Source organism: Haliotis rubra, unplaced genomic scaffold (assembly GCF_003918875.1).
Source record: "Haliotis rubra isolate DU_JTF1 unplaced genomic scaffold, ASM391887v1 Scf96, whole genome shotgun sequence".
Taxonomy (NCBI): domain Eukaryota; kingdom Metazoa; phylum Mollusca; class Gastropoda; order Lepetellida; family Haliotidae; genus Haliotis; species Haliotis rubra.
In genome coordinates, this window is record NW_025767701.1 from 760,279 (window position 1) to 788,061 (window position 27,783).

The following is a 27,783-nucleotide window of genomic DNA, read 5'->3' on the forward strand; positions in this document are numbered from 1 at the left end:
TTTAACCACTAGGCTACCCCACCGCCCCTAACGTTGAAGAGACTAAAGTATTCATGTTAGAGTACTGGAGGAGGCGCAAAAAGATAACAGAGTTATTTCGGGGCCTTCGGATGTGAGTGAGTGAGTTTCATTTAACGTCGCAATCAGCAATATTCCAGCTGTATGGCGGTGGTCTGTCTATAATCGAGTCTGGACCAGACAATCCAGTGATCAACAGCACGAGCAACGATCTGCGCAATTGGGATACGATGGCATGTGTCAACCACGTCAGCGAGCCTGACTACCGGATCCCCTCAGACATCCATTAAGTTCCATTCCACGCACCAGTCAAGCTCTCGCACACAGAAAGAGTCACATACGAATATTTAAATATTTGCACTCCACCTGTAGATTATATCTGATAAAATATATTTAACAAAATCTCTAAACACGAATCAGGTAAATGTTTAAGCAACTGATAATGAACACTATCAGGACCCCTAGTACTATCATGAGCTTGCCCTTTCAGCTTTTTCGAATGTTGGTGTAAAATGTGGCAGGAAGAATGTTGAGCTAAAGTTTCTCCTTATTAGTTTGTTATCTATCACTTAATATCTTGTCCCCATTCGTGAGATAATGAACACTAGATTTTGATCCTTTACCCTTTATCCTTTGCGTCATATTGCAAACTTGCGACATAAAGTTGTTCTTCTATTTTCAGTTTGTAGGCCATCGGCTCATGTACAAAACGCTCCTCGTCTTGGTAGCTGCGAGTTTTTTCATTCTCTTTGCCATCCTTGCCCTTAGGTTTAGGCTTTGGCTTTGGCTTGGGCGTTGGCTTGCCTTTCGGCGGCTGTTTCTTATTTTTAAGGGTCACAAGCAGTGCATAACGAATGTATTTTCGCAAAGAAGCCCAGTTTTTCATGAGGAATCGGGAGGCTCAGATTTATGTACGCCTCTAATTGATTGTCATGGGCCGAACCATCCTGACCTTTAATCTGGTAGACAGCTACAGCATGTCATGTCAAGTTCGCTGGAGTATAACAACCCCGTATCCCCGGTCTTTGCTTGGAGATCCGCTGCAATATAAGATCGTCCCTGTTGACACTCCATGGTGGGTGGGGAGAGGGGATGCCGAACCACATTCCTTACGACATGGCTTCCCAAAACCCCGTTTCAAAACGAAAACATGTGGACTCTGAGGTGAGGTTAGGTGAGATTGGGTTTAACGTCGTGCTTGAGAATATTTCGCTCATATGACGACGTGCATGCGTGTGTATGTGTATGTGCGGCTGCTTGTACTAGCCCAGACTTAAGCTGGTTTTATAGTGCTAGCCCACTGAGATACCATGCCACAGTGAAGCATGAATACCCAACTCAGACACATTATACTGACTCCGAGCCGACCAGTCCTTGTACCCATTAATGCCGAGCGCCAGGCAGGGACCAACAAGTACCATATTTTAACGTCTTTTAGTATGACGTGGTCGGGGATCGAACCCGCGACCTTCCGGTCTCCGTGCGGACGCTCTAACCACTACACCACGGAGACGGTCACATGTGGACTCTGACAATTCCTCGTCTGACGAGAGTACGCCCATTCGACCCAATTACTGGCCACGTTTTTTGATCATCGAAGCTTGTGACAAGCAACCTTTGCAATTGAACCCATTTGCAGTCCCCAAGGGTATAGCTGGTATCTGCGGAGAGTTTGCCAATGTCACAAAGCTCTGGTCCAGTTCTCTACTAGTAGAATGCGCTCGGAGACAGCAGTCCTTGAATCTACTGAAATTACAAGAGTTTGGCAATGTAAAGGTTGCTGTCTCAGCGCACAAAACACTGAACACGTGTAAAGGCATTGTACGGGACAGAGGTCGGTGCTTGTGTGACATGACTGAGGAACAAATTGTCCAGGAACTTTCCCAGCAGTCTGTCACAGCTGTGAAGAGATTCACTAAGGACGGTGTGGTTCAACCCACAAACACCTACCTTTTTACGATCGCCAGATCGAAGATTCCCGAAACTATAAGAGCCGGTTATTGCCGAATTGGTGTGGAGGTGTATGTACCTAATCAACTCCGGTGCTTCAACTGCCAAAAGTTTGGACATGGTTCCAAGTCCTGTCGTTCTTCTGCTGTTTGTTACCGCTGTTGTGACAAGCATGAGAACAATGACTGTACTATGGAAGTGAAGTGTCCAAACTGCTGTGGTAACCATATGGCTTACTCCAAATCTTGTCCCGTGTGGCAAAGCGAATCAGAGATCGTAAAGATCAAGCACAAAGAAAATGTCTCCTTTCATGAAGCTAAGAAGAGGGTTGCAAGTTTAACTGTAGCCCCTTCAACCATCACCTATTCTTCTGCTGTCTCCCGTCCTTCTATCACTACTGCAACTATCTCATGTCAGACCGATCTGACATGGGTCATGTCTTCTCAGCCAACTCAACTCAACACAACTCAGCCCATCTCAGGCACTCCATCTCCAAAGCCAAAAGTCAAACCTTCTGAATCACAAACACAAGAACAAAAGCCAAAACCAGAAACAGAAACAGCACGCCAAAAAAGGGGAATAAAGAAGCTACAGAGACAGCTTGAGCAACTGCCAAACACAAAACCAAAGGCCACCTCTTCTCTAGAGGTCCCCATCGAGGTCCATAACTCCTTTGGACCTCTGGATATGGAGGTCACTCCATCTCCAGCTGACACCAATAGGAGTTCATCAAACGCTTCCTCACGTTCACGTAACATATCACCAGCGGAAGCATCATGAATCCACAAAACATGATTCAATGGAACTGCAGAGGACTTAATAATAATTATAACGAATTACAGTTATTGATTCAAGACTTCAAACCATCCGCGTTTTGTCTCCAAGGACCTACCTAAAAAGGACTGATAAATGTGACATCCGGTGGTACAGTTCCTACCACTCCTTTTCTCCTCCCGGTGTAAAAGCTACAGGAGGCACTTCTATCCTGGTGAGGCAGGGCATCCTCCATAGCCCTGTTCCACTTAACACCACCCTACAAACTGTTGCTGTCCGCATGACTCTGAACATAGGGTTTACACTATGTTCACTCTATCTTCCTCCCTCCCTCCTCAACTGTCCGCCTATCAGATCTTCAGAACTTGTATGATCAACTCCCAAAGCCATGCATAATCATGGGCGACCTGAACGGCCATAACCCTCTATGGGGGAGTACTGATACAAACAATAAGGGAAAGGTCCTTGAAGATTTTCTCTCAAATAATGATCTATGCATGTTCAACGATGGATCAAACACTTATCTCCATCCTGCCCCTGGAAGATACTCTGCACTTGATCTATTACTTACGGATTCTAATCTCTTAAACGAGTTTGAATGGTCGGTCCACGATGACGTTTGTGGAAGTGACCACTTTCCAACTATTCTTACTCCTATCAATCCCGCGGGTGAACCACCTTCAACAAAATGGAATTTTACTATAGCCATTATTCCAAAGTCTCTGCTCTGAAAAACTTATACCGGACAACTTCAGTAGTGTTCCTGATCCAATGGAACTATTTTCTGATATCTTAAATACTATTGGAGACGAAACCATTCCTAAGTCCTCTGCAAACCCGACATACGCAAACCATGGTTTGATACACACCGGTAACAAGCTAGGAAAAATGGGAAGAAGACGAAAAACTACTTTCGACAATATCCTTCTGTGCATAACCTGAATGCCGTTAAAATGACAAATGCCAGGGCAAGACGTACATTTAAACAAACTAAACGCCGGTCATGGAGGAAATATGTGTCCAAAATCGACTCACGCACACCCATGTCCAAGGTGTGGAACATGATTCAAAAGATTAAGGGCAAAGGATCCAAATCCGGTGTTCGCCATCTCAAAGATGGTGACTCTCTTTTAACAAATAAATTTGAAATTGCAAATAAACTTGGCCAAACTTTGGCAAACCACTCCTCTTCCACAAATCATAACCCCAAGTTCCAGAAATACCAAACGCAACAAGAAAAGAAACCAGTCAATTATATAATCGTGAGGATTACAATGAACATTTTCTCTCCATGACTTATGCACTGCTCTGGGGCAGGCTCACGACACTGCAGCAGGAGCTGATAATATTCATTATCAGCTTCTCAAACACCTCCCTGATTCAAGTTTGGAAAAACTACTCAATATATTTGATGACATTTGGACAACCGGCAACTTTCCTCCTTAGTGGCACAATGCCATTGTCATCCCTATACCGAAACCTGGCCGGGATCATACTGATCCCTCAAACCAACGTCCTATATCACTAACTAGCTGTGTTTGTAAAACCATGGAGCGCATGGTCAACAATTGATTAATCTGGTACTTGGAGACCAATAACCTCCTTAGTGACCTCCAATGTGGTTTCCGAAAGAACCGAAGTACCACTGAACATCTGGTGCGTCTGGAATCTTTTATAAAAAATTCCATTGTCAACAAACAGCATTCAGTATCTATCTTTTTCGATTTAGAAAAAGGATACGATACAACGTGGAAACATGGTATCTTAAAAGATTTACATGAATTTGGATTGAAGGTCAGATTACCTCAGTTTACATCTCAGTTTTTAAACAACAGACAATTTCAAGTTCCACATTGATTATTTCAACCAAGATGAGGGCGTCCCTCAAGGCAGCATCCTGTCTGTCACCCTTTTTAGCATCAAAATTAACAGCCTCACTACCGTCTTGAACAGCTGTGTTGATGGGTCCCTTTTCGTGGACGATTTCAATATTTCATGGCGTGGTAAGAACATGCACGCAATAGAAAGGCAGCTTCAACTCTGCTTTAACAAAATCCAAAAATGTGCCAATGACAATGGCTTTAAGTTTTCAAAATCCAAAACAAATTGTATTCACTTTTATCATAAATACAAACCACACAAGGATCCAGACCTTCTTTAGATGGTACTCCCATCAAGGTAGGAGAAGGGGCCTAATTCCTGGTCGACCGTCACCTGACATTCTTACCACACATAAAATATTTTAAAACCAAGTGCTTGAAGGCGCTGGACTTACTAAAAGTCGTTTCAAATACAGAGTGGGGAGGGGATCAGACTACCCTCCTTCACTTGTACAGATCTTTGGATCGCTCTAAACTAGACTACGGCTCCATTGTTTATGGTAGAGCCTGCAAAAGCAATTTAGAAAAATTAGATTCTATCCGCCACCAAGGCTGGAGGCTCTGCCTGGGAGCTTATAGGACCTCTCCGGTAGACAGTCGATATGCGGAGACTAACGAACCTTCCCTTGAACAATGCCGCATTAAACTTTCACTGCAGTATATCACTAAAGTACGTTCAATTCAGTCCAATCGAGCATACAATTGTGTTTTCATCCCTCTCTATGAAAACCTGTTTCCTAAACTGCCAAGCCTGGTTCCACCACTTGGAATCAGAATTCATCCACACATATCTACAAATAAAATTAATCTCAATATCATAGCACCTTACCGACTCCTGTCTTCGCCACCCTGGCAGATGGCGAAATCACAGGTCGATCTTACCTCACTAAACTCAAAAAGTCCGAAACAAATCCTTTGGTGTTCCAGCAGGAATACAACCCGTTACGTTCCAAGTATGACACACATAGATCCATTTTCACAGACGGATCCAAGGATAAGGACCAAGTTGCCAGTGCTACAGTCATTGGATCCAAGACTGTCTTCTCTTGGATTCCCGACAACAGTTCCATTTTCACTGCCGAGGCCAAAGCTATCTTCTCAGCTTTGACCTACATTAAACAGCAGAATCATTCCTAAAACTTCATCGTTTTACAGATTCATTATCTTGCCTTCAAGCAATTCACAACGTTACTTCAAGTCACCCAATCATTCTGGACATTTTAGAACTTTACAACGACCTTTCTACTGTCCAATGTGACATCGTCCTCTGCTGGTTGCCGGGTCACGTCGGCATAGCAGGTAACACAAAAGCCGATGCTGCAGCAAAAGCAGCTCTTGACAAGCCCTTATCTCCACTGCTGATCCCGTACAGTGACACTTTCAAAAGCTATACTCGGGACCTCATGCAAAAGAGGTGGGACACTCAAGTAGGAAGAAATAAACTGTCTGAACTGAAGCCAACAATTGGTTATACCTACTTGGGTTGTCAGTCAAGACGTGATGAGGTAATTTTACGACGATGTCGTATTGGCCACAGTCGGTTTACACATGACTATCTGCTGAAAACGGATGGGGATGGACCCCCCCATGTGTGTCTCTTGCGATGAGGTTTTCACCATCAAGCATATTCTGCTTGAATGTACGGACTTATCCTCTGCAAGGGACCCACACTACGATGCAACAAATCTGAAAGATCTGTTCTCCCGCGTGAGCGCTCATCTGATAGTGAACTACCTGAGGGAAGTTGTTTTGTATCATAAATTGTAACTGTGTAATGTGACTAACAAACTGCCTGCCTTTAAATTTAGTGCTATGCCTTTTTCTTGTCTTTAAATGACAATGTAATGAATATGTTTTTGAAATAAAATTCATTTTGACTCTGTACTTACAATGTTTATTAATGCAGACTTGTTCTCGTCACTATATGGCTGGAATAATGCCGATGTGACGTAAAGCCCAACTCATCTCAACTCATTTGGCACAATTCAGTAAAAGTACATGTCATTTGAAGTAAACTTTATGAGTTTACATGCACTTGTTAAAATATTCAATAAAGGTAAATATGTTTTTTTGTGTTACATTTCTGTCACATTCAAACAAGAAGTGGACTTCACCTTTATTTCTATTACTATTACACATCTTAGAAATGACGTCATAGTTCATACTTTCCTTCAGTCTATTATTACATCGTAATGTTAATGCATTGAATCTTAGCAAACATAAATATCTTCTTAAGTCTCTTACATAAGTCTTAAAATGTGATGATATAATGCTATTAAAATGAACAAGACTGGATGAATCCATGATATTGATACTAATATCAGTTAACCTTAAATAATGATACACATAATGACACATTTCCAATGTCTTGGGAAAGCCAGACATAACCAAATCCATACTCATTTGAAAGCTTACGTATTTTTGAAACCCATATAATCCTACCAACTTAATCTAATCTAAGTATATAATGATAACATTACTTAGGATAACAATCACTAGCTATTCTTAATAGTTTACACCAAACTGTAACATATTTAAGATGGTAATCTATTTTCATACTATATGTTTTCATCACAAGGGTGTTGTCAGTGCAATAAAGCAATCTGATAAACTTGGTATCCAAATCTGATAACTATGCAAATTACGTCAATCCACGAACTACTTTCTCAAAACTCCATACCTGCCATGCGAATCCTAAAACGTTAACATACGTCGCGTGGACGAGTTTGTAAACAAACAAAGCTGCCCCAATTATCAATATTGGTGATTCTGTAAGAATTGATGACAGATATTCTGGAGTCGTTACGGCAGTAATTGACTTTGAAAAAGATGTAACAGAAAACTTCAAATTGAAGGTAAGGATCACGAGGCATGAGTGACAGGCTATCGTCTAAGAAAGGTACCAACCAAGGATTTCGATATATGGATCACAACCAAGAAGACGATGAATCGATTCCTTCAGGTATCAGAAACTGATATTGATGAGGTGATCACCCGCAATGAAAATAGAAACACTACCAAGAAAACCCTGCCTGAGTTTGTTCTTCTTTTTAGACAGAAAGATCTTATTTTAGGCATGAGCTATGTTTGCACTGTATTAGCGACTAGTCACAACCATATGCCGCCGTCATGAACGACCTTCACCTTTGTGTTACGCTAAGTATTCTTACGCGAATGCTCGAGATTCTCTTCATATAAAAATTCACGTACGATTTGCTACTTTTTTAAGAGTGAGTGAGTGAGTGAGTGAGTTAATATTTATCGGCAATATTTCAGCCATATCGTGACGAGAACAGTTTATGATTATATTAAAGATCAATAAAGTTAGAAATTAAAAACCTGTTGACGAAGAACAGTAAAACTACTAGTGTATCACAGATATCCATTTAAAACTTGTAATAAAATCTAAAATATTGGAGTGAGTGAGTGACAATACAATATAAAAACAGGCTATAGATTACCAACGACTGAAGGTAGATCACCATACTAGGGACCATGCTTCCTTTTAAGAGTAATTTTAAGTATGAAATTATATGATAAAGAGATTATTAACCTCGTGTGTTTTCGTATCATTAATATAATATATTAGGAATAAAAATTATATATTACTCGTCTGTGTAAGATAATGCAGTGTAATATTTTTACGGCAGTATTACACTAGTGTAAAACTGCTTAACGTATGACGTCATAATGGTTACAGCTATGACGTCACAATGCTAATATCTCTGTCACAATGGCATTAGACCTTACTTGACTCGAGGAAAGATGACTCAAGTCATCACACTCTAGGCAGTTTCTATCAATTTATGTTGGAGAGTAATAAACAGAACACTAAACTAGCTTCCGTGAAATACTATTTTTATTAAACTCGTGAACGATTTAGTATCAAACTCGCTTTCGCTCGTTTGATACCAAATCATGAACTCATTTAATAATGGTATTACATGGAAGGTCGTTTAGTATACTCTATGTATTATGCGAGCCTTACATTATTTTTATTCCTAATATATGATATTAATGATAAAGGCTCGCATAATACATAATTTTTATTCCTAATATATGATATTAATGATACGGAAACACACGAGGTTAATAACCTCTATGTCATGTATAGTTAAAATGTTTTAGATTTAAGTACTAATTTTAAATTCATGTTGCTGTTTTTAGTTTTATGCCATCGGAAATTATTTCTTTTCATAATTAGGAAGGTAACCCACATTTCGAAACACAGAAAGCTGTTTTTCCATGTTAACTTGTAACCCTCAAGACATACAACATTTAAACAAGATGCCGATTTTCCTCTGCAACCCAACCACACTATCATCAAAAATACATAAATCATCAGCATACAATTTCGTCACCGATAAATATACCTCTGACATCAGAATCGTCTATTATATACTTCCCATCAATAGTTTAGACTCACTATATGTTATGTATATATGTATGGTTACATCGAAGATTGATTTCTCCACTAACTTGGGGGAACCAACTGCAAGCCATATGCAGATGAATTGCATGAGGATCATGCAACAAATTGATGAAAAGCATGTGCAAATATCGTGCATATGAGTGACTGTGTCAGTTAAGATTTAAAGTCACATCGGCAATATTTCAGCCATATCGTGACTAAAGCTAGTTCTAAGTTAATAATATATACATATAATACGAAGGACGAAGGACAGTAAAATTACTAGACTATCACAAAATGAGTTAAAACTAGCTAGCACATATCTTTCAAAAGTAGAAACCTATTTTTGGACAATACAATGTAAAAATGGGCTATAGATCGCCAGCAACTGAAGGTACCTACAGGGACCCTAGCTGGATTTACACCATCCCTTCAGCCACTGGCGATTGTAGACCACCCCGGAGTGGGTTATGGCCATTCATATCAGCCATTAAAATACAGGATTTTGGGAGTTGGTCGTAGAGATTTTGAAGATCGGCCTGTACAAGTGTTGAAGAAGGAGGAATATATAGAGAGCATAATGTAAAAGTAACATGTAAAGTAAGTCGCACTGCAATGGCTTGGAAATTACTATTAAGTGTGACAGGGTTATGGATAATATTCTGCCGAACAAGGATTGATGATCCTACAGAGGCTCTCTCACCTGCAGGAGAAAAACAGTGATATCCATTGAATTGACGTAATTCAAATTTACAATGAACAGAAATGATTTAGCTTTGATTTAAAGCCGGTTGTCTGTTTTAGATAAGTTTCCTGCAGACAGAATAATGACGGTGTAAAATCATGTACGAATAAATGTATTTCATTAAAATTTGTCCTCTACAATTCCACTGTATTTTTTTATTGGAATAACCTATCTTTTTGGGGAATGATTGGGGTTCTACCGCGGACGTTTTTTCGTGAGTGACAAGCTATGCGCCCGTGGATGGAAGTTTTCGGACACTTCCATCTCCTCAAGTGAACCATATTAATTATAGAATTTAGTTTGATTATCTGATCCCTTTGATACTCTGTCAAGTCTGATATTTTTTTCGAAGATTCTGGCTTTGGTTTACTTTTAGTTTTACTTTTACTGACTTGGATATTTGCACGTGCTACAGATGAGTCGTGATTACCCATTGATTCAGACTGGATTTGAGATTTGCTTGGAATTATTGCAGCTGCGTGTGTGGATTGTTCTGGTGAAAACTTCTCAGGAGTATCAGTTTTCACCCAAGTCAAATCTGTCTGACATGTTATTGATGCCGTTATGACTTTTGTTAGTTTGGGGTATGTATCAGAAAGGGTTCTGGTAATTGACGCATATGTTCCCTTCAATTCTGGAGTTTGTACACGTTATTTTTGCTTCTGCAAAGCTGATGATTCCACTAAATTTAATTTGTTTATCTCAAGTTGTTGTTTCAATATTGGACGTTTGGTCTAGAAGCCAGACCCCCAAAATGGTAAAAACGTATTGGAGTTCTGGCAACCGAATGGGATGTGATTTTTCACAATCAGGAATGATTTAGCTTTGATTTAATGCCGGTTGTCATCAGCTATCGTGCGTGACTACCGTGCAGGGGCCCTTTTAATGTGCAACATGTCATGTCAGTTATGGCAATATTTTAAACCAATAACTGGATGATTTAATTTAATAACTCTGGCTTGGTTTGACCGATTTTCATCAAACAAATAGTTTTGGAATGCTCAGACCATGATTTAAAAATGTGGACAATAATATTACATATATGCTCATCTCAAAAAATAGTTTTTGGTACGGTCAAAGGTCAAGTTTAATAGAAAGGGCATTTGATGAGAAAATATGAGTTGAACTTTACAATTGTTTCCAAAATTATGTTTTTCATAATTCAGCTTTATCATTTGAAGATCATATATACCTTTGGTTGGCATTGTATTCATGAAAAACCATTACAAGGAAACAAAGGTTGGTACTTTGTATTTAGATCAGCAAAATATAAGATAATTGCAGCTTCATGCGTTACAAAGTATCAACAATACTAAATATGTCCAAGATACTGATGAACTATCATACAAATTTGCGATTATTGACAATCTGGCAGAAACAACAATTCGGCTGATATGTTTTGATAAGTGTCAGTATTGCACTGACATGCCGTGAAACCCTTAAAGCTGATGGATAATAATATGACATCATAATGGAAGGTTTGCAAGTGACATTATGGTGTAACATTTTTCTGTTTATAATGTGAAATATTACGACATTGGTTTTATTTATTTATTTTACACCGGCAATCATTAATACATTGTAAAAGATGTGACACACTGATCAGAAAGGCGTTATGGTATCTTACTACCAAATATACACACAGTCATGTCATCATAACGCAAGCAACATTGCCTTCGTATTTATTGTTTTAATAGTCCCGGTTGAAATGTTAGTCAATGTCAACATTGTCAAGATCAGGGAAACATGCTTCCCGATCCACATGCCAAAGTAAGCAGCAGGTTCAACCTCTTGCAGCTACATCTTACCATGCATAGGCGTTTACATGCACCGATATGTTGAAGAAGGTCCACGGAAACGATTTAGTCTTATTTGTAACTTTATCACAGAGGAACAGTGGGCTATTTGATGAAGATCAATTACGACAGAAGAGTGCTGCTTAAAATATAGAACATTAAGTGTCTACTCTTATGGACAACTCAAAGAAATTCCTAGACAATATTACCGACTCCATGGTATAGTGGTTAGAGCGTCTGCCCGGAGGGCGGAAGGTCGCGGGTTCGATCCCCGACCGCGTCATACCAAAAGACGTTGGTCCCTGCCTGGCGCTCGGCATTAATGGGTACAACAAGGACTGGTCGGCTCGGAGTCAGTATAATGTGTCTGAGTGGGATATTCATACTTCACTGCGGCATGGTATCTCAGTGGGCTAGCACTATAAAACCAGCTTAAGTCTGGGCTAGTACAAGCAGCCGCACATACACATACACACGCATGCACGTCGTCATATGAGCGAAATATTCTCAAGCACGAACTTCAACCCAATTCACCTCACCTCACCTCACCTAGACAAGATTCATATAAACATCTTGCTTCTACTGTAACGTTCATAAAAGTATGCATACCTCGGTTTAGTAATATGTAATGAGTGAGTGAGTGAGTTAAAATTTAACGTCACATCGGCAATATTTCAGCCATATCGTGACGAGAACAATTAATTTTATGCATAGTAAGTAATGGTAATGGTCAACGAAGGACAGTAAAATAACTAGATTTTCACAGATTCGAATTTAAAACTAGTTATTAAATCTAAAACAATTTAACTATAGATGACAATACAAGGTAAAAACAGGCTATATATTGCCAACAACTGAAGGTAGATCACCATACTAGGGCCCATGGGGACTTACAGTACATTTGCTTCCTGCATTTACCCTAGCTGGATTTACACCATCCCCTCAGCCACTAGCAATTTTAGATACTCTAGCCACAAATTAAAGGAGAATTTGTCGATTTTTCGCAGATCCTGAGGGATATCTTCAATACTGAACAAACCACGGAAACAAATCCACCTAAAGCCTTTGATGGAGACAGGAATGAGCCTTATGAATTAGATAAGGTAAAGGAACATGAAAAGTTTCATGGACAAGATTCCACATTAACTAATGAGATAAAAGTTGGAGCGTCTGTCAGTGTTTCCACCAATTTGAACATTAGTTCGCGTTTTGTCGACCAGAAAACCCAGACTATTTCACAGCAACAAGTTACATCACAGCGTACACGGAGGATTCAAGTTACAAGTCCTTGCCAGTGCAAGCCAGTCACTACAATTTCCACAGAAATTCAATGTGATCTTGTATCATTGCCACCACTAAAGCTATTTTCATCTAAATGTGCACCCATATCACAAGTTTCATCTAAACAGCATGAGGTGTGCAGTGTCCCCATCCAAGCAGTGGAGGATATTGATGCTTGTGAGGAATACTCAGAGTTGGAAGAAAGTGAAACTGATGCAGACTGTGATACAGATACTGATAACGAAACTGAACCATTTCTCTACTTGTCAGCAAATCCCCAGACAGAAAGACAGTTTCTTGTCTCTGAAACCTCACTTGCCAAACTATTCCAGTATTGCTCACATCAGTCAGGTTCAAGTTCATTTTGTGGCATGACTTGTCAAGTGAAACTGATGCGACATCAAGGCGTTATGATAACTGTGGAGACAGACTGCTTGAAGGGGCACACTACAAGATGGAACAGTCAGTCAATGCATGGGACAATGCCTTGGGGCAATCTTCTGTGTGCCAGCAGTATTCTTTTTAGCGGGTGATGTGCCACCCAAGTATTGAGAATGTTCAAGTTCAGGAAAATGCCAATTTTTAGCATGGGTACTCTCATCAACATACAGCGATGCTATACAGTACCATCTTGTCTAAAAGTTTGGCATGAACATCAGTCCAGCTTGTTGAAGCGTGTTGGTGGGAATCCACTTATTTTGGAAGGTGATGGGAGATGTGACACACCAGGACATTGTGCGAAGTATGGCACATACACCTTGATGGATCTTCGCGACAGAAGAATTTTGGATATATAGCTTGTCCAGGTGAGTGAGAATAAGTGAGACCCCAAGGCAGTGCTGCACATGTTATAAAGATTTGTATAAAAGGTAGCAATATTGACAAGACATGTTGTGCTTGATGCTGCTTGCAGCACTATTCCAGATATATATAACTGCAGCCTATAATAAATCAAATCTGGAGCAGACAATTCAGTGATTGATATGTTCTCGCTTTCATTTTAGAGCAATGAAGTGAAGAATTCACACCACATGGAACTTGAGGGACTGAAGCGAGGATTGTCATTTCTTAAACAGAAAGGGTGTGCCATTAAGGAAGTCATCACAGATCGCCATGTCTCAGTGAAGAAATACATGAGAGAGGAGCATAAAGACAAGAAACATTACTTTGATGTTTGGCATGTAACCAAAGGTAAGGATACACATAATATATTTTGTGTTAATCTGTTTATGATACAGATTCTTGATATACATCAATTACTATTTGCCGGCATTCATAAAATTATCTTGTGATCATATGGTTAACATAAAAAATACACCTGATAAAATTGGGTTAGCTTCTAGTATTTTACATAAACCAATGTAAATATGTGAAATGTGCTGTGGACTGTTTGGATATGAAAACTGTTGTCTACCACTAAATTACATATTCCAATTGATGCCAGGAATTGGGAAGAAACTGGAAGCAGAAGCCAAAAAATGTGGATGTGCTGCAATCCGTCCTTGGATCAAGTCGACGACAAACCATATGTACTGGGTAGCAGCATCTTGTAAAGATGAACCAGATATGAAAGTGGATAAATGGTTGTCAGTCACAAATCATGTTGCAAACAAACATGAAGGACACTCAGCTAAGTTCCAGCAGTGCGAGCATGCACCACTGACTGAGGAAAGACTATGGTTAAAAGAAGGTTAGTTTTTTTTAAAAATATACTTAAACATCAGGGCTCGATTTAAGAGTTGTTAACCTACTTGCACCAGGTGCAACCTAAGATAAAAAGTTGCACCAGCCAAATTCCATTGCTTTCACTGCAATATGTAATTAGTGAAACATGCTACTGAATTATTTAGATGTTACATTTAGAAGTTTAGAAGTAATATTGGTTAGCACCAGTGTAAGGAACAAAGCACTAAATCGAGCCCTGAACATTAACAGCATTTCATATGTGACCAATTCGTCGGTTATACACACAGTCAGGCATTAATTTACAGTGAGTGTTAAAATACTATAAAGGTACACATGCCATTAACCATGATAACATGAATGAAGTAGCAATTTTGTTTTTACAGGTTCTAAACCATACAAAGCTTTCATGGAGGTTGTCAGCAGTGGTTACCTTGTGAGTGATTTGCCAAACCAGTCTCCAGTGTATCAGACTTATGCATTGGAGGTTTTCCACAGTGTCGGTAAATCACTTTGCGCCTAAGAACACCCACTACTTTTATGCTGCAATGATGGCAAGGTGAGATATGCAGAGAACCCATACAATATTTCATAATATTCACTTAGTATTTCTACAATAAATACATTACAGAAGCCTCTTATTGCCATGTAGTGTTCTTGATTGAACCTGTGATGCTTGGTTTACACTTTGTAGAAGTATGTTCAATAACCATTGCAATGACATACATTTTTCAGTTATCAAGCAAAATTTGACCATTTCAGAATGTTCCTTTAAGAGCTTTAAACCCTTTGTTAAGGAAGACTTGGTCACCCAATGAAAGTCAAGATTCTGTATGTCCAAATAGAGTAAATTCAAGACAACAGACTGCTTGACTTTTTCAATATGTCATTTGCATTACTGTTGTGGGTGTGAATGGAGCGTCTATGACCTCGTCATTACCTGCTGTCTGGTTCCTTGTACATGACATCTTTTATGTATAAGAAGGGGTAGCTTAGTCAGGTAGAACAAGAGACCACTGGCCATTAAAGAGCTTTATTGACATGAAATATACAAAGAACTAACATATATAGAAGAATGATGAGCATTTTTCACTGTGATCTCATGAATAAACTTTGCTCCATGATTGTTACAAACTTGAGATGTTTATATTTATGCCTTACTGAAAATGATCTGGCAATGTTTTCTTGTTATATCTCTGGCCTCAGACTACACGACATCCTCAAACCAGAAAATGACATAGTTAGGTTGTTTTATGCAAATGAATACATTTGTGAAATTTACCTTTGACTTTATCTTTATTTGCACTTCACACACCCATAGTACATGCATACAAGTGATATTGTCAGGCAGTGGAGAGTATTTGTTTCTGTGTAAAAAGGCATGATACAAAACCATTGACATCTGGCAGGTGAAAAGGATTAACCTCAGGGGTGGAAATAACTTAAAACTTGCTAGTGTACTGCGGTACAGTGGCACACGTAAAATCACTTAGCCTGATAATTTTCCCACTATACCGATTGATTTTCTTGATGACTTTTTAAATAAACAACATACTTACCATTGGAAAGTCAACTTTACACTGGTACAGTGTGATATACAACAAATTTGATTGTCCGACAGAAAAAACCCGATGGACTGGGACATCTGAACCTGACATGGCATTTATATGACAATATAATCTATTTCGGTAAACAAACATACAACTTATTTCACTGACAAAGTACAATCTTATCTACAGACCTGATAAGATGAAAGTCTTCTCACTTAGCTCATACTTCACATATTCATCCAAATATATTTCAAAAGAGGTTGGAAATTAATAATGTATGTAAAAACATCAAAGATTGTCATGGTTTTGCATACTTGAACCCGGTGTATGAGTCTGATTCTGCTGAGAATGCCTCTCTAATTTTCTTCGAAACACATGGAGGACGAACTGTCCTACATTTCTTTGGAAGACGATGGTATACCAGTCTGGAGAAGCGACGATATGAAGAGTATCTGTATGCCCTGTAATTGAAGAGAAGTGATATCACCTTTTCATTTAGTAGGTGCCTTCGCAAAATTGTATTTTAAAACATAAACTATGAATCTCCCGAGGAAATATTTTCATAAATGTACCTTTACCAAGACGAGATGCTCCAATAGTATGTTAACTATAATATCCCATTCCTCATTTCCATCTTTGCAACAAATAGTTCATAATAATAACTTACTCATGTACTGGCTCGTTGTCGTCAAGTGGTCCATCCTGCTGAACAAACTCCAGTAATGAAACCCAAACGACTCCTCTCTTCAGACAATTGTCCACAAAATATGAGTGTTCAGTGATCCACTCCACAGCTGCTTCTTCGCACAAATGTTCCGTTTGCTGAATCTCCTGGCAACACTTACTTTCAAGACCAGTTGGCATAGGGATGCACTCACCACAGTCACACCTAAGAAATATATTAAAGTATATTGAAAACATCTAAAATGAGAATCAATTGAGCCGAGCGCCAGCAATATGCACGCCTTTATCAATCAAGCAAAAAACGTGCTTATTGCTTCGAATGTTATTATGAATAATATCCCATAAGCCGTGTATGAACAAGACGATGTGTTACAACAAAACGAATTCCTATGAACGATGTATCCGGGATATAAGATGTGACAAAGTGCCGACAGCGTAGGATAAACAAAACTGCTTCTAGACAGCAATTAGTACTTCATGAATCACATTAACAATATATACCTGAACCAATAAAACCGATTATTCGACAGTTGTTTATATGACGAACTTACCAGTCTGTGTTCCCGAGTCTTCCGATGTTGACATCAAGTGGTGCCTCCGTTTCGCTGGATTCTTCTCCTTCATCTTCACTGGAAGTTTCTCTTGCATGATGTAAATTCGGCTCGTATTGGTACGGTCTAACATCCAGGTCAAAAATGACTTCGGGAACATCATTTAGTGCCTCAGAATCCATGGTCACTCTCAAGTTGTCAAACATAACCAAAGAGGAAGCCATCGGCAACAGGCACATGTGACGTCATGTCACGTGATACCAGCCTCTGCTCATTAACTGTCTGGTGTTTCCGTAATAGGCGGAATTTCGAGGGCGTTTTTCACGTTTTTATTGCGACTTTACAAACTCTTTGTAAAATTTTAAAAACGGAAAGTGACTTTTAGGGTGCTTTCTTCCATATATCAAAAAAATTTCGTTAGTATTCTCCTTTAAACGAACATATATTATACGATTAAAATGGTAGTATGTTTAAACTTACTTTGAATGTTTTGGGACTTACGTACCCTCTCAGGAGGACAATAATTTTACGCTACTTCAAACCCCTTTGAGGGCACTGCCACTAACAATCTAAGTTACTAATCAAATCTACCAATAATTAAAATACATGTATGTACAGAACATATTATTCAAAATTCATTCATTAAATCAATTTCTTTTAAAAAGCCAATAATTAAATGAAAATTAACAGTGTTAAAAAGATTCTTAACTGTTTTCACATTGAAGTATTTATCCCTTATGATGGAGAATTCAACACAGTCAAGCAGGACATTCTTGACCGTGGTTCTCTCATCACAAGGGATACAAAACGGAGGATCCTCACCTTTCAATAGGTATGCATGAGTGTATCTAGTGTGGCCAATACGACATCGTCGCATGATGTCCTCTTCAAATCTGGACTGACAACCCAAGTAAGTGTAACCGATATAGGGTTTTACTTCATGTAATTTATTGATACCTACTTGGGTGTCCCCTTCTTCTGCATCAGATCACAGATGTAAGTTCTAATGCTAGCTTTGTAAACAGAGTATGGGATCAGAAGTGGTGTCACAGATTTATTGAGTGCTGCCTTAGCAGCAAGATCGGCCATTGTGTTCCCAGAAATGCCAACGTGGCTGGGTAACCAACAAAAGACAATATCGCATTGGCCAGTAGCAAGCTCATTATACAATTCAATAATTTCTAATAAAAGTGGATGTTTACAAGAACGATTTTTAATAGCCTGAAGACATGAAGGAGAATCGGAAAATATTATGTATTGTATATATTTGCGGTGTTAATTAATATATTTAAGACCTGTTAATATGGCGTTAGCTTTTGCTGTGAAAATGGAGCTGCCGTTTGGTAGTCGAGACGATATATTATATTTACTTTTTAATTGATTATATACTTGTTTATATTGTAATTCATTAGTTTCTGCTTTTTTAAATGCTGTTAATGTTAGGTCAACTTGTGGCCTAACCAACCGCCAAGGAGGAGAAGAAAGAAGACGGGAAGGAGCTATATTTTCCAGCTCAATGCCAGCAGCAGAAATGAATGGTTTAATTCTTAAACCAAGAGGTGGAACAAGAGAGGGCTTTTTGTTGTACAAATCCTCATAAAGAGGATTAAAGACACAGTTGAATGCAGGGTTAGACTCGTTAGAATAAACTTTTGTTATATACTGAAAGGACAAATTTATACGGCGTTGTGTAAGAGATGGTTCATCTGCCTCGACGTAGAGACTGTCAACAGGAGAAGTTCTAAAGGATCCGAGACAAAGTCTTAGACCTTGGTGATGGACAGAATCTAAAAGTTGCTTTTGCAGGCTCCACCATATACGATGGAGCCATAATCAAGTTTCGAGCGGACCAATGATCGGTATAGATGTAGGAGAGTGGCTTGATCCCCTCCCCACTTAGAATTTCAACAAGTCAAGTGCCTTCAGGCATTTAGTTTTAAGGGATTTAATATGCGGCAGAAACGTTAAATGAGAGTCGAAAAATTAAACCCAAGAACTTGGCCTCCTTTACAACTTTGATGGGAGTGCCATTGAGAAACATTTCCGGGTCTTTATGCGGTTTATATTTTCTACAAAAAGGTATACAATTAGTTTTGGATTTAGAAAATTTAAAACCGTTTTCAAGACACCATTTATTTCTTTTATTTAAACACAACTGCAGTTGCCGTTCAATAGCATGCATATTCTTACCGCGACAAGAAATATTAAAATCATCCACAAAAAGTGATCCATCAATTGAATCGGTTAAAACCTTTGATAAACTGTGAATCTTAATGCTAATGAAGTGACAGACAAAATACTGCCTTGTGGGACACCCTGATCCTTATTGTAATGATCAAACAGGGTAGAACCCACGCGGACTTGAAATTGTCTGTCATTTAAAAAGTTGGCTATAAATTGAGGCAAGCGGACTCGCAATCCAAAGCCATGTAAATCTTTTAAAATGCCATATTTCCACGTAGTGTCATATGCTTTTTCTTGATAAAAAAAGATAGACACAGTGTGTTGTTTATTAATTAGAGCTTTTTTAACAAATGATTCTAAAAGCACCAAGTGATCGACAGTACTTTTGTTTCTTACGGAAACCACATTGTATATCTGTTATGAGGTTATTGGTTTCCAAGTACCAAACAAGTCGATTATTTATCATGCGTTCCATGGTCTTGAAAAAACAGCTAGTTAGTGCAATTGGTCTATAATTGGAAGGATCAGTATGATCACGTCCAGGTTTAGGGATGGGCACAATTATAGCATTACACGCCACGATGAAGGAAATTGTCCAGATGTCCAAATGTCATAAAAAATACGTAAGAGCGTCTCTTAACATGATTCAGGTAAGTGTTTCAGTAGTTGATAATGTATACCATCAGCTCCTGAAGCAGTATCGTGAGCTTTGTCAAGAGCAGTATGAAGCTCATGTATCGAAAAGGTTTCATTGTAGTCTTCCCCATTGTCTGAATTAAAATTAATAGATTTCTTTTCCTGCTGTCTTTCATATTTCTGGAATTCAGGTTCATAGTTAGATGAGGAAGAATGTTTGGCCAAAGTTTCTCCAAGTTTATTTGCTATGTCAGATTTATCAGTTAATAATTCATCTCCATCTTTGAGATGCTTAATGCTAGATTTAGAGCCCTTACCTTTTATTTTCTGGATCATGTTCCACACCTTTGATTTCAGCGTGCGCGAATTGATGTTTGAGAGATAGTTTCGCCAAGATTGGTGTTTACTTTGTTTAAAAGTACGCCGTGCTTTGGCGTTAAAATTCTAAAGTTGTTTAAATTGTGGACCATAGGATGACAACAGAAATAATGTTCAGCTTTCTTCCGTGCCTTGCGGGCTTGTTTTCATTCGGCGCTAAACCATGGTTTACGCACATGAGGAACTGCAGAGGAATTGGGGATACACTTGTCAGCTATGTGTCTGTGCTCATCTGAAAAACATTTTAAGGCATCAGGAAGATCATGAAAAAGTTCAGGTTTGAGTTTTTCAGCACAGTAAGTTTCATATATAGGCCAGTTAGCCTTCTTAAAGTTCAATCTTGATGATGGAGGAACATCAGATGGATTCACTGGTTTTAGTATTGTTGGGAAATTGTCACTTCCACACAGGTCGTCGTGGACTGACCACTCAATAAGTCTGAGTCTGTAATTGATAAATAAAGGGCTGAATATGTTCCTGTGCCAGGATGTAAATATGTGTTAGAACCGTCATTATATATGCATAAATCATTATCTGAAGAAAAGTCTTCTAATAGTTTACCTTTAGCATTAGTAGTTGTACCACCCAAGAGCGGATTGTGACCATTTAAATCTCCCATAATGATACAAGGTTTCGGGAGTTGGTCATATAAATTTTGAAGGTCAGTCTTCTGAAGAGTTGAAGTCGGTGAGATGTATAAAGAGCATAATGTGAACGCAACATGTAACGTCAGTCGTACGGCAACCGCCTGGAGACCAGTATTAAGTATAACAGGGCTATGGATAACATTTTGTTTGATAAGGATCGAAGATCCTCCATTGGCCCGATCGATCACCTGGTGATGAAAAGGAATGGTATGCATCAAATGTATCCGTCTGTTTTAAATATGTCTCATGGAGACAAATGGCTGATGGTGTGAAGTCCTGGACTAATAGCTGCAAATCATTTAAATTATTCCTTAGCCCTCTGCAGTCCCACTGTACAATATTGTTAAAAGACATTATCTTTTTGTGGGATATATTGGGGATCTACCCCTTGCTCTCCTTGAGGACGATAAGCTATGTGCCCTAATTTGGATGTTTTCGGACACATCCATGTCCTCTAAGGATCCGAACTTATTAAAAAGTTGGATCTTGTCATTTGATCCTTTGGGGGCTCTGCTACTTTGACTATTGTGCAAATCATTTCTGGCTTTGACTTTATGTTTTGTAAGATGGTTCCCATTATTTTGTGATTGATGTTTTGGTATGGGCTGTAATGACGATGACAGTGATTGTTCTTGAGATGATGACCGTGACTGCACTTGAGCTGTTTTTGGAACTGATTCAGCTGTCTGAGTGGACTGGTTTGGCGAGTATATTTCAGGGGTTTCTGCATCCACCCATGTCAGATCAGTTTGGCACAGTGTTGATGTGGATACAGTTGCTTTGTGACTGACGGCAGAGTGTGCTCTAGTATTTGAGGCATAAGATGTATTTGGTTCTGGTGTGGGAACAAGAAGTTTCTTAGCATCAGCAAAACTGATATTCTGTGTAAATAAAAATTTATTGAGCTCCATTTGTTGTTTCCATATTGGACATTGTTTAGAGAAAGAAGAATGCGTCCCTGAGCAGTTGATGCATTCTTTAACGGTATTATTTCAATCCTCAGTAACATGGGTTTTCTCACTGCATTGAGCGCATGTTACCGAGTTAGTACAGTTATTGGCACCGTGTCCGTACTTCTGGCATTTGAAACATCTCATTGGATTGGGAATATAAGTATCAACACTGATATTGCAATATCCTGCTCTAACTGATTTTGGAATGGTTGGAGAAGAAAAATGGAAGAAATAAGTATTTTTAGGTTTTGTTTCAGAGTTTATTCGGGTTGTAAATCTTTAACAAAAGACTCTCCTTGCTCTTTCATTTCTGATACGATGTCAAGTGGAGTCATATCAGCAAACAATCGATCTCTATCTCTGACAATCCCTTTGCTTGTGTTCAGAGTTCTGTACGGGGAAACCGAGACCGGAACTCCAGCGGACAACAGGTTGGTGGATTGTTGATTTCTGCTACATTCTATAAGTAGAGAACCCGAACCCAATCGTTTGATAATTCTGACCTCACCTGCGATCCCATGTATACCTTTTGATACGGCAAAAGGGTTTAATTTAATAGGCGATTTGTCAAGAGTCTCGATAACGAGAAATCGTGGCCAATATTCATTTGAGTTGGACAGTCGCGGTTCATCATCATCATCATCATCAGTGTCAAGCTGACGTTTGTTTCTTTTAAGGGGGGTTGTGTAAGCCATAGCTAATGTAGTATAGTTCATCATCTGAGCTACTCACCCACCACGGAGAATCACAAGGACAATGCTTAAAGCAAGTGTGTCTCCAACTTGCAGCACCAAGGATACTCAGATGATATACTCCAGCAGAAGAACTAACAGAATAACTATTCCACTGGATTGGCCCATTTGCCAACGCCTCCTGGGCATACGACTCTAGGCAAATTTAAAATTTATTGAATTTTGAAATCAATATAAGCTCTGTGAATTAATATGGCCAATACCCAAAACAGGATCAATTAGTGAAATAACATTTGTGCAATATGAAAGACAATGCACAGGGCATGGCGTGACCAGCTGATTGGTTGAACCGGGCCCATTCAACCACCCGTCTAGGTGAAGTCAGGGCCGAAGTGATGTGTTGGACAAAGGAACACTGTTCCTGGAACCAGTGCCCTCAACCACCAGAATCCCTTCCTCCACCGACACAGGGGCGCAACCCACGGCAAACGGGTTGGTGGACCAAATATACCCCCGGGTCCACAACGGGGGGATCGAAGAGCGCTTAGCGTTACCCAGCACCCACCACGAGGAGGTGGCTCTTCACGGGTGCCAGTAATATGTAATGATGTACACAAAAGAGTTACACATAGCATGGTCATGACACTATGAGCATCGGTCTTCACAAGTGGGATACGATGGCATGCATCAAACAAGTAAGTGAGGACAACCACCCAATCACATTAGTTCGCTCTTAAAACATGGGTTGCTGAAGATTACGTTGACCCAACATATTTAGGAACCTTTGATAATGGTTAATGAATAAATTCACTCTCATTGTGTCTATTGTAGATCATTCCAAATGCTATTATTGACAACAGAATGTATGTCGCAAATATCTGTTCTGGTCTCTGCATAAGTCGTGCCTCAGAGAGCCAATTGTCAAGTTGAATTTAATTACTATCAGTTATTCAAGCACAGAAGTTGGTATATAGAATTTACGCCGACAGATGCTTTAGAATTATATTTTGCGCGGAAAACCTTGAATCGTTTATACATATTGACAGAAGTGAGTGACCTCGTCTAGATGGATACTAAAAGGCCACCTGTCGTTCCTTTCCCAATTTCAGTATATCGCATGACTACGCTGTCCTTTAAGCATAGAGCGAATGAATTGACAATAGTTATCGCTTCATGGAATTGGCTCACGTGAATCACTATCTTCATCTGCTGATGAACGTCAGTTCAAACATTTTGACATACCCCACCTGTGATCAGCAGAGTGTGTTTCAAATGAAGGACATCTTCTGCTTGTCCAAATCTAAATATATTGAACATCATTAAAAAACACACCACTTATAAAAGTTCAGATTATTAAAAGCACGTGTAAGGAATTGATATTTTTTGAGTGGATAATAACAGATGGACGACTGACAAAACCAACAACACAGAAAGGACGCTCATTCATTGAAATGTTCCACAGTCAGAAAGGATCAAACACACGTGGGGTCAAATCGAAAAGTCAATATCGCGTGTGACCGCCATTTGCATTGACACATGCAGTTCAACGTCTCCTCATTGAGTCAATAACCGTCCGAATAGAGTTCTTGAGGATGTTTCGGATCTGTTGTCGCCGCGAAAGACTTTGACCAATTTCCTACCCATAAGTGCTCCATGGGGGGATACATCTGGCGACTGTGCTGGCCAATGAATAACCTGGATGTATTGCTGGGCCAAACACTGCATGGAAAGTCTTGTTGTGTACGCCCGTGCGTTGTCCTGTTGAAAAGTATGGACAGCTTGGTGGTGATTGAAGACAGATACGATGTGATTCTGAGGAATCTGCTCACGGTAAAAAAGGGCATTAACTTTCCCTTGACAGACGTGAAGGCAGTCCTGTGATTGTAATTTATTCCACCCCAAACCATGACACTCACACCACTCAAAGGTCTGTCTGAACCACACACTCATCAGAATAACGTTCACCACGTCTACGCCAAACACGCAATAAGCCGTCAGCATTACGTAGATGAAGACGTGACTCGTCAGTGACTACCACACCATGCCATTGTTGTAACCTTTACTGAAAATGCCTGCTAGCCCATTGTATACGCTCATTACGGTGTCTGTCAGTCAGAATTGGTCCAACGTAAGGACGTCGAGCATGGAGCCATGTAGCGTGTAGACGGCGTCGCATGGAGACAGCGCTGATGACCCCCACGTCAATCCTGAACTAGTGCAGCAGTCCTGGCAGTCAGCAGTGTTCAATCCCTGATATGGACATGGTCAATATGGCGATCCTGATGGAGCGTCGTAACACGTTGTTGCCAAGGTCATTGAAGGTCACGGGTGCTGCCTGTCTACTGATGTCGTCTATGAAGCCTAATGATGGTGGAGTGGCCAAGTCCAAGTTGTCGAGCAATATCCCTGCTGTTATTGCCAACCTGAATCATGCCTAGTGCACGTTCTCTTTCGTGAGGTGTTAACCTCGGCATCTCTGTCCTCGTTTCACATGAATCGTTAGTGAAGCAATATGAATCGGTTCTCATACACCTGCTTTTAATGTCACAATCAGTATGATTTTAGAATGAAATTCGCGCTTTTTTCATGGCGTGGCTGCATGTTGATGCATTTTGGAATTAAGAGTCATACTGTGGACAGGAATTTGTTTCAAAAGCATTTTTTCACTTGGACATGCCCTTCGACTTCATGTTAGTTACATTCATTGATCATTGTCATGCTGAAATCCATCTTGATGAAAATATGGACAATTTTAGACTGGTGCGTTTTCAATGATGTTCAGTATATTTATTTTCCGAAAAAGGAATGCTAATATCACTAAAGTACTGTCGGAAATGCTAGGAAAATTCTTTTTAGACTTAATACTTTGATAAAGTCGATAAACGTACTATGTTGTCAATATATCAACTCGACTATAGTGTACCGAATTTTTATTTCAATCAATTAAACATTGAGAAATCTGAAATAGTCTTTAAATTTATGCTAATAACACATGTGGTGCAAAAATATAAATTAATGTTTTTTCTTAAACAAATAAATGTTGAATGTTTGTGCTACTTGACTTAAATATCGTTTCCTCATTGACGAAAAATGAATATAAATGTTAAGTCTTAATAAAAAAGTTTCCCGTCATGCATGTACATCTTTATCACAGCGTTCACTATGGTCAACGATTTGCAGTCGATTGTTGCAAATGGTTTATAAGTTTTTTGTGCTTGGGAAAGACAGAGGTAAACCGTTCATTAGTTTAGAAGGGGTTTATTACTGAACTTGTAGACCTGTTGGTATGTCTTACCAGCAAGTTTGCAATATTGTAAACAAATCAGACAAGACATCGACCGTCCCAAAAGCAAAACCGGGACGTAAAACCATCCTTGACAACTTTGACCAGTTGTGTGGTTAGACGGGCGGTCTACAAACTTTATGTGAAGAAGATTCCACCTAAATGTAGGAGTATCAGAGAGGAAATTAAGGACAGTATCAACGTCTCCAGAACCACACTCATCATTGCCCTCCATGAGATGGGGTTCAAGTACAAAGCCCGTGGTGATGACAGAGCTGTACTCTATTGTTTCCATGAGATCCTCTTACTGTGGCAGAATACCGTGCCCTTGGCTTCCAGATAGTTTACCTGGATGAAACTTGGGTCAACAAGAACCATTCTGCGGACTATATGTGGTTACCCACAGACCGACAGAGAGCCCCCGTGGTACCATCTGGGAAGGGCAACCGAATGATTGCACTTCGTGCAGGAAGCCGGGACACAGGTTTGATCGACGGTTGCGAGTTGGTCTTTGAGGCAAAGAAATCGAGTGGAGATTACCATCAGGAGATGAACGGAGATGTCTTCATGAATTGGATGGAACATCAGCTGTTGCCCAATCTTTATCAGCCCACTCTCATAGTGATGGACAATGCCAGCAACCATAATGTGCGGGAACCATGTAGCATCACACCGACAATGAGTAGCCTGAAGAAGACGATGCAGGATTTCCTCACATTGTGTGGTGTTCACTACAGACCGGCAGACACAAAGATACAGCTGATGGAGAAGATCCGCATGAACAGGAAGCCCATTCAGTACAGGGCCGATGTGCTGGCTGCTTAACACGGTCACGTTGTGTTACGTTCACCTGTGAGGCATTGTGAACTGAACCCGATCGAAATTATCTGGGCAAACTGTAAAGGGTTCGTTGCGAGGAACAACACTACCTTCAAGATCTCGCAAGTGAAGGAGTTGATCCATGCATCGGTTAGCAGGATAACCCCTGAAGTGTGGCAGAAGGCAGAAGACCACGTCCTTGACACTGAACGCCAATACCGTCAACGTGACGGAGTGGACATCAGTGTTGTGACACCTGTTGTGATCCAAGTGCATGAGGACACGGATTCAGACTCGTAAGGTTCGGATTAAGTGTTCTACTGGTCTTCATTCCTATGTCTGTTATAGTTGAATAAAATTTGTACTTGCATCGAGTTTAAGTCTCGTTCACACAGCCATCATAAATTTACTTTGATTAATTGATTATTTTCATGCACTGACTCTCCAGCAAATAAACAACAAGATAAAAAGTTATCATTGCTCATCCGTTTCTACTTCGACAAAGCCAGATCTCATCGCTGACAATATCTGTTCTAAAGAAGTTATACCAGTGACTTCGTTAAATCTTTGACCAATGTTCACACCTGGATTAAATCGACCGAATTACATCCATATTTTTGCGAAGAAATATACTGTTGACATGCAAAACGTTTATTAAGACGTTGCACATTTTACAATCAATCGATAAAATAACACAAGCGATGGGATTCTTTCTCATGCACAATAATTCGTATGTTTATTTCAAAACAAACACACACACACATATATATATATATATATCTATAGGTGTTGTTGGTGTGCGAAATGTGGATATCACATGATCCCAATACGTATACTATACGTACACATATTCAACATTATGAAGAAA

The 27,783-nt window shown here is 39.6% G+C and overlaps 3 protein-coding genes across 3 annotated transcripts; 2 read left to right on the forward strand and 1 right to left on the reverse strand.

Moving 5' to 3' along the window:
• Window positions 1–1,134: 1,134 nt before the first annotated feature.
• Window positions 1,135–15,061, forward strand: LOC124265085. The gene is made up of 5 exons (XM_046699877.1): window positions 1,135–1,182; window positions 12,582–12,677; window positions 13,860–14,046; window positions 14,300–14,545; window positions 14,925–15,061. Exons 1-5 carry the CDS (start codon window positions 1,135–1,137, stop codon window positions 15,059–15,061), a joined length of 714 nt encoding a protein of 237 aa, XP_046555833.1.
• Window positions 15,062–16,751: 1,690 nt separating this feature from the next.
• On the reverse strand, window positions 16,752–17,505 carry LOC124265086. The gene is made up of 2 exons (XM_046699878.1): window positions 17,324–17,505; window positions 16,752–16,977 (listed from the first exon to the last, which is right to left on the reverse strand). The coding sequence occupies exons 1-2, from the start codon at window positions 17,503–17,505 to the stop codon at window positions 16,752–16,754; spliced, it is 408 nt and encodes a 135-aa protein (XP_046555834.1).
• A 4,279-nt stretch (window positions 17,506–21,784) lies between these two features.
• Window positions 21,785–26,921, forward strand: LOC124265087. The gene is made up of 3 exons (XM_046699879.1): window positions 21,785–21,866; window positions 22,508–22,552; window positions 26,413–26,921. The coding sequence occupies exons 1-3, from the start codon at window positions 21,785–21,787 to the stop codon at window positions 26,919–26,921; spliced, it is 636 nt and encodes a 211-aa protein (XP_046555835.1).
• The last annotated feature ends 862 nt before the right edge of the window (window positions 26,922–27,783 follow it).

Excerpts from the sequence above, each read along its gene's own strand:
- LOC124265085 (XM_046699877.1), top strand. The coding sequence starts at position 1,135 with ATGGCTTCCCAAAACCCCGTTTCAAAACGAAAACATGTGGACTCTGAG. Across the intron at positions 1,183-12,581 it reads GAAAACATGTGGACTCTGAG|ATCCTGAGGGATATCTTCAA; the intron begins GTGAGGTTAGGT and ends GATTTTTCGCAG. Across the intron at positions 14,546-14,924 it reads AAGACTATGGTTAAAAGAAG|GTTCTAAACCATACAAAGCT; the intron begins GTTAGTTTTTTT and ends TTGTTTTTACAG.
- LOC124265086 (XM_046699878.1), bottom strand. The coding sequence starts at position 17,505 with ATGGATTCTGAGGCACTAAATGATGTTCCCGAAGTCATTTTTGACCTG. Across the intron at positions 16,978-17,323 it reads AGACTCGGGAACACAGACTG|GTGTGACTGTGGTGAGTGCA; the intron begins GTAAGTTCGTCA and ends TATATTTCTTAG.
- LOC124265087 (XM_046699879.1), top strand. The coding sequence starts at position 21,785 with ATGACAGTGATTGTTCTTGAGATGATGACCGTGACTGCACTTGAGCTG. Across the intron at positions 21,867-22,507 it reads TCAGCTGTCTGAGTGGACTG|AGTTCTGTACGGGGAAACCG; the intron begins GTTTGGCGAGTA and ends GCTTGTGTTCAG. Across the intron at positions 22,553-26,412 it reads GGAACTCCAGCGGACAACAG|AATACCGTGCCCTTGGCTTC; the intron begins GTTGGTGGATTG and ends TTACTGTGGCAG.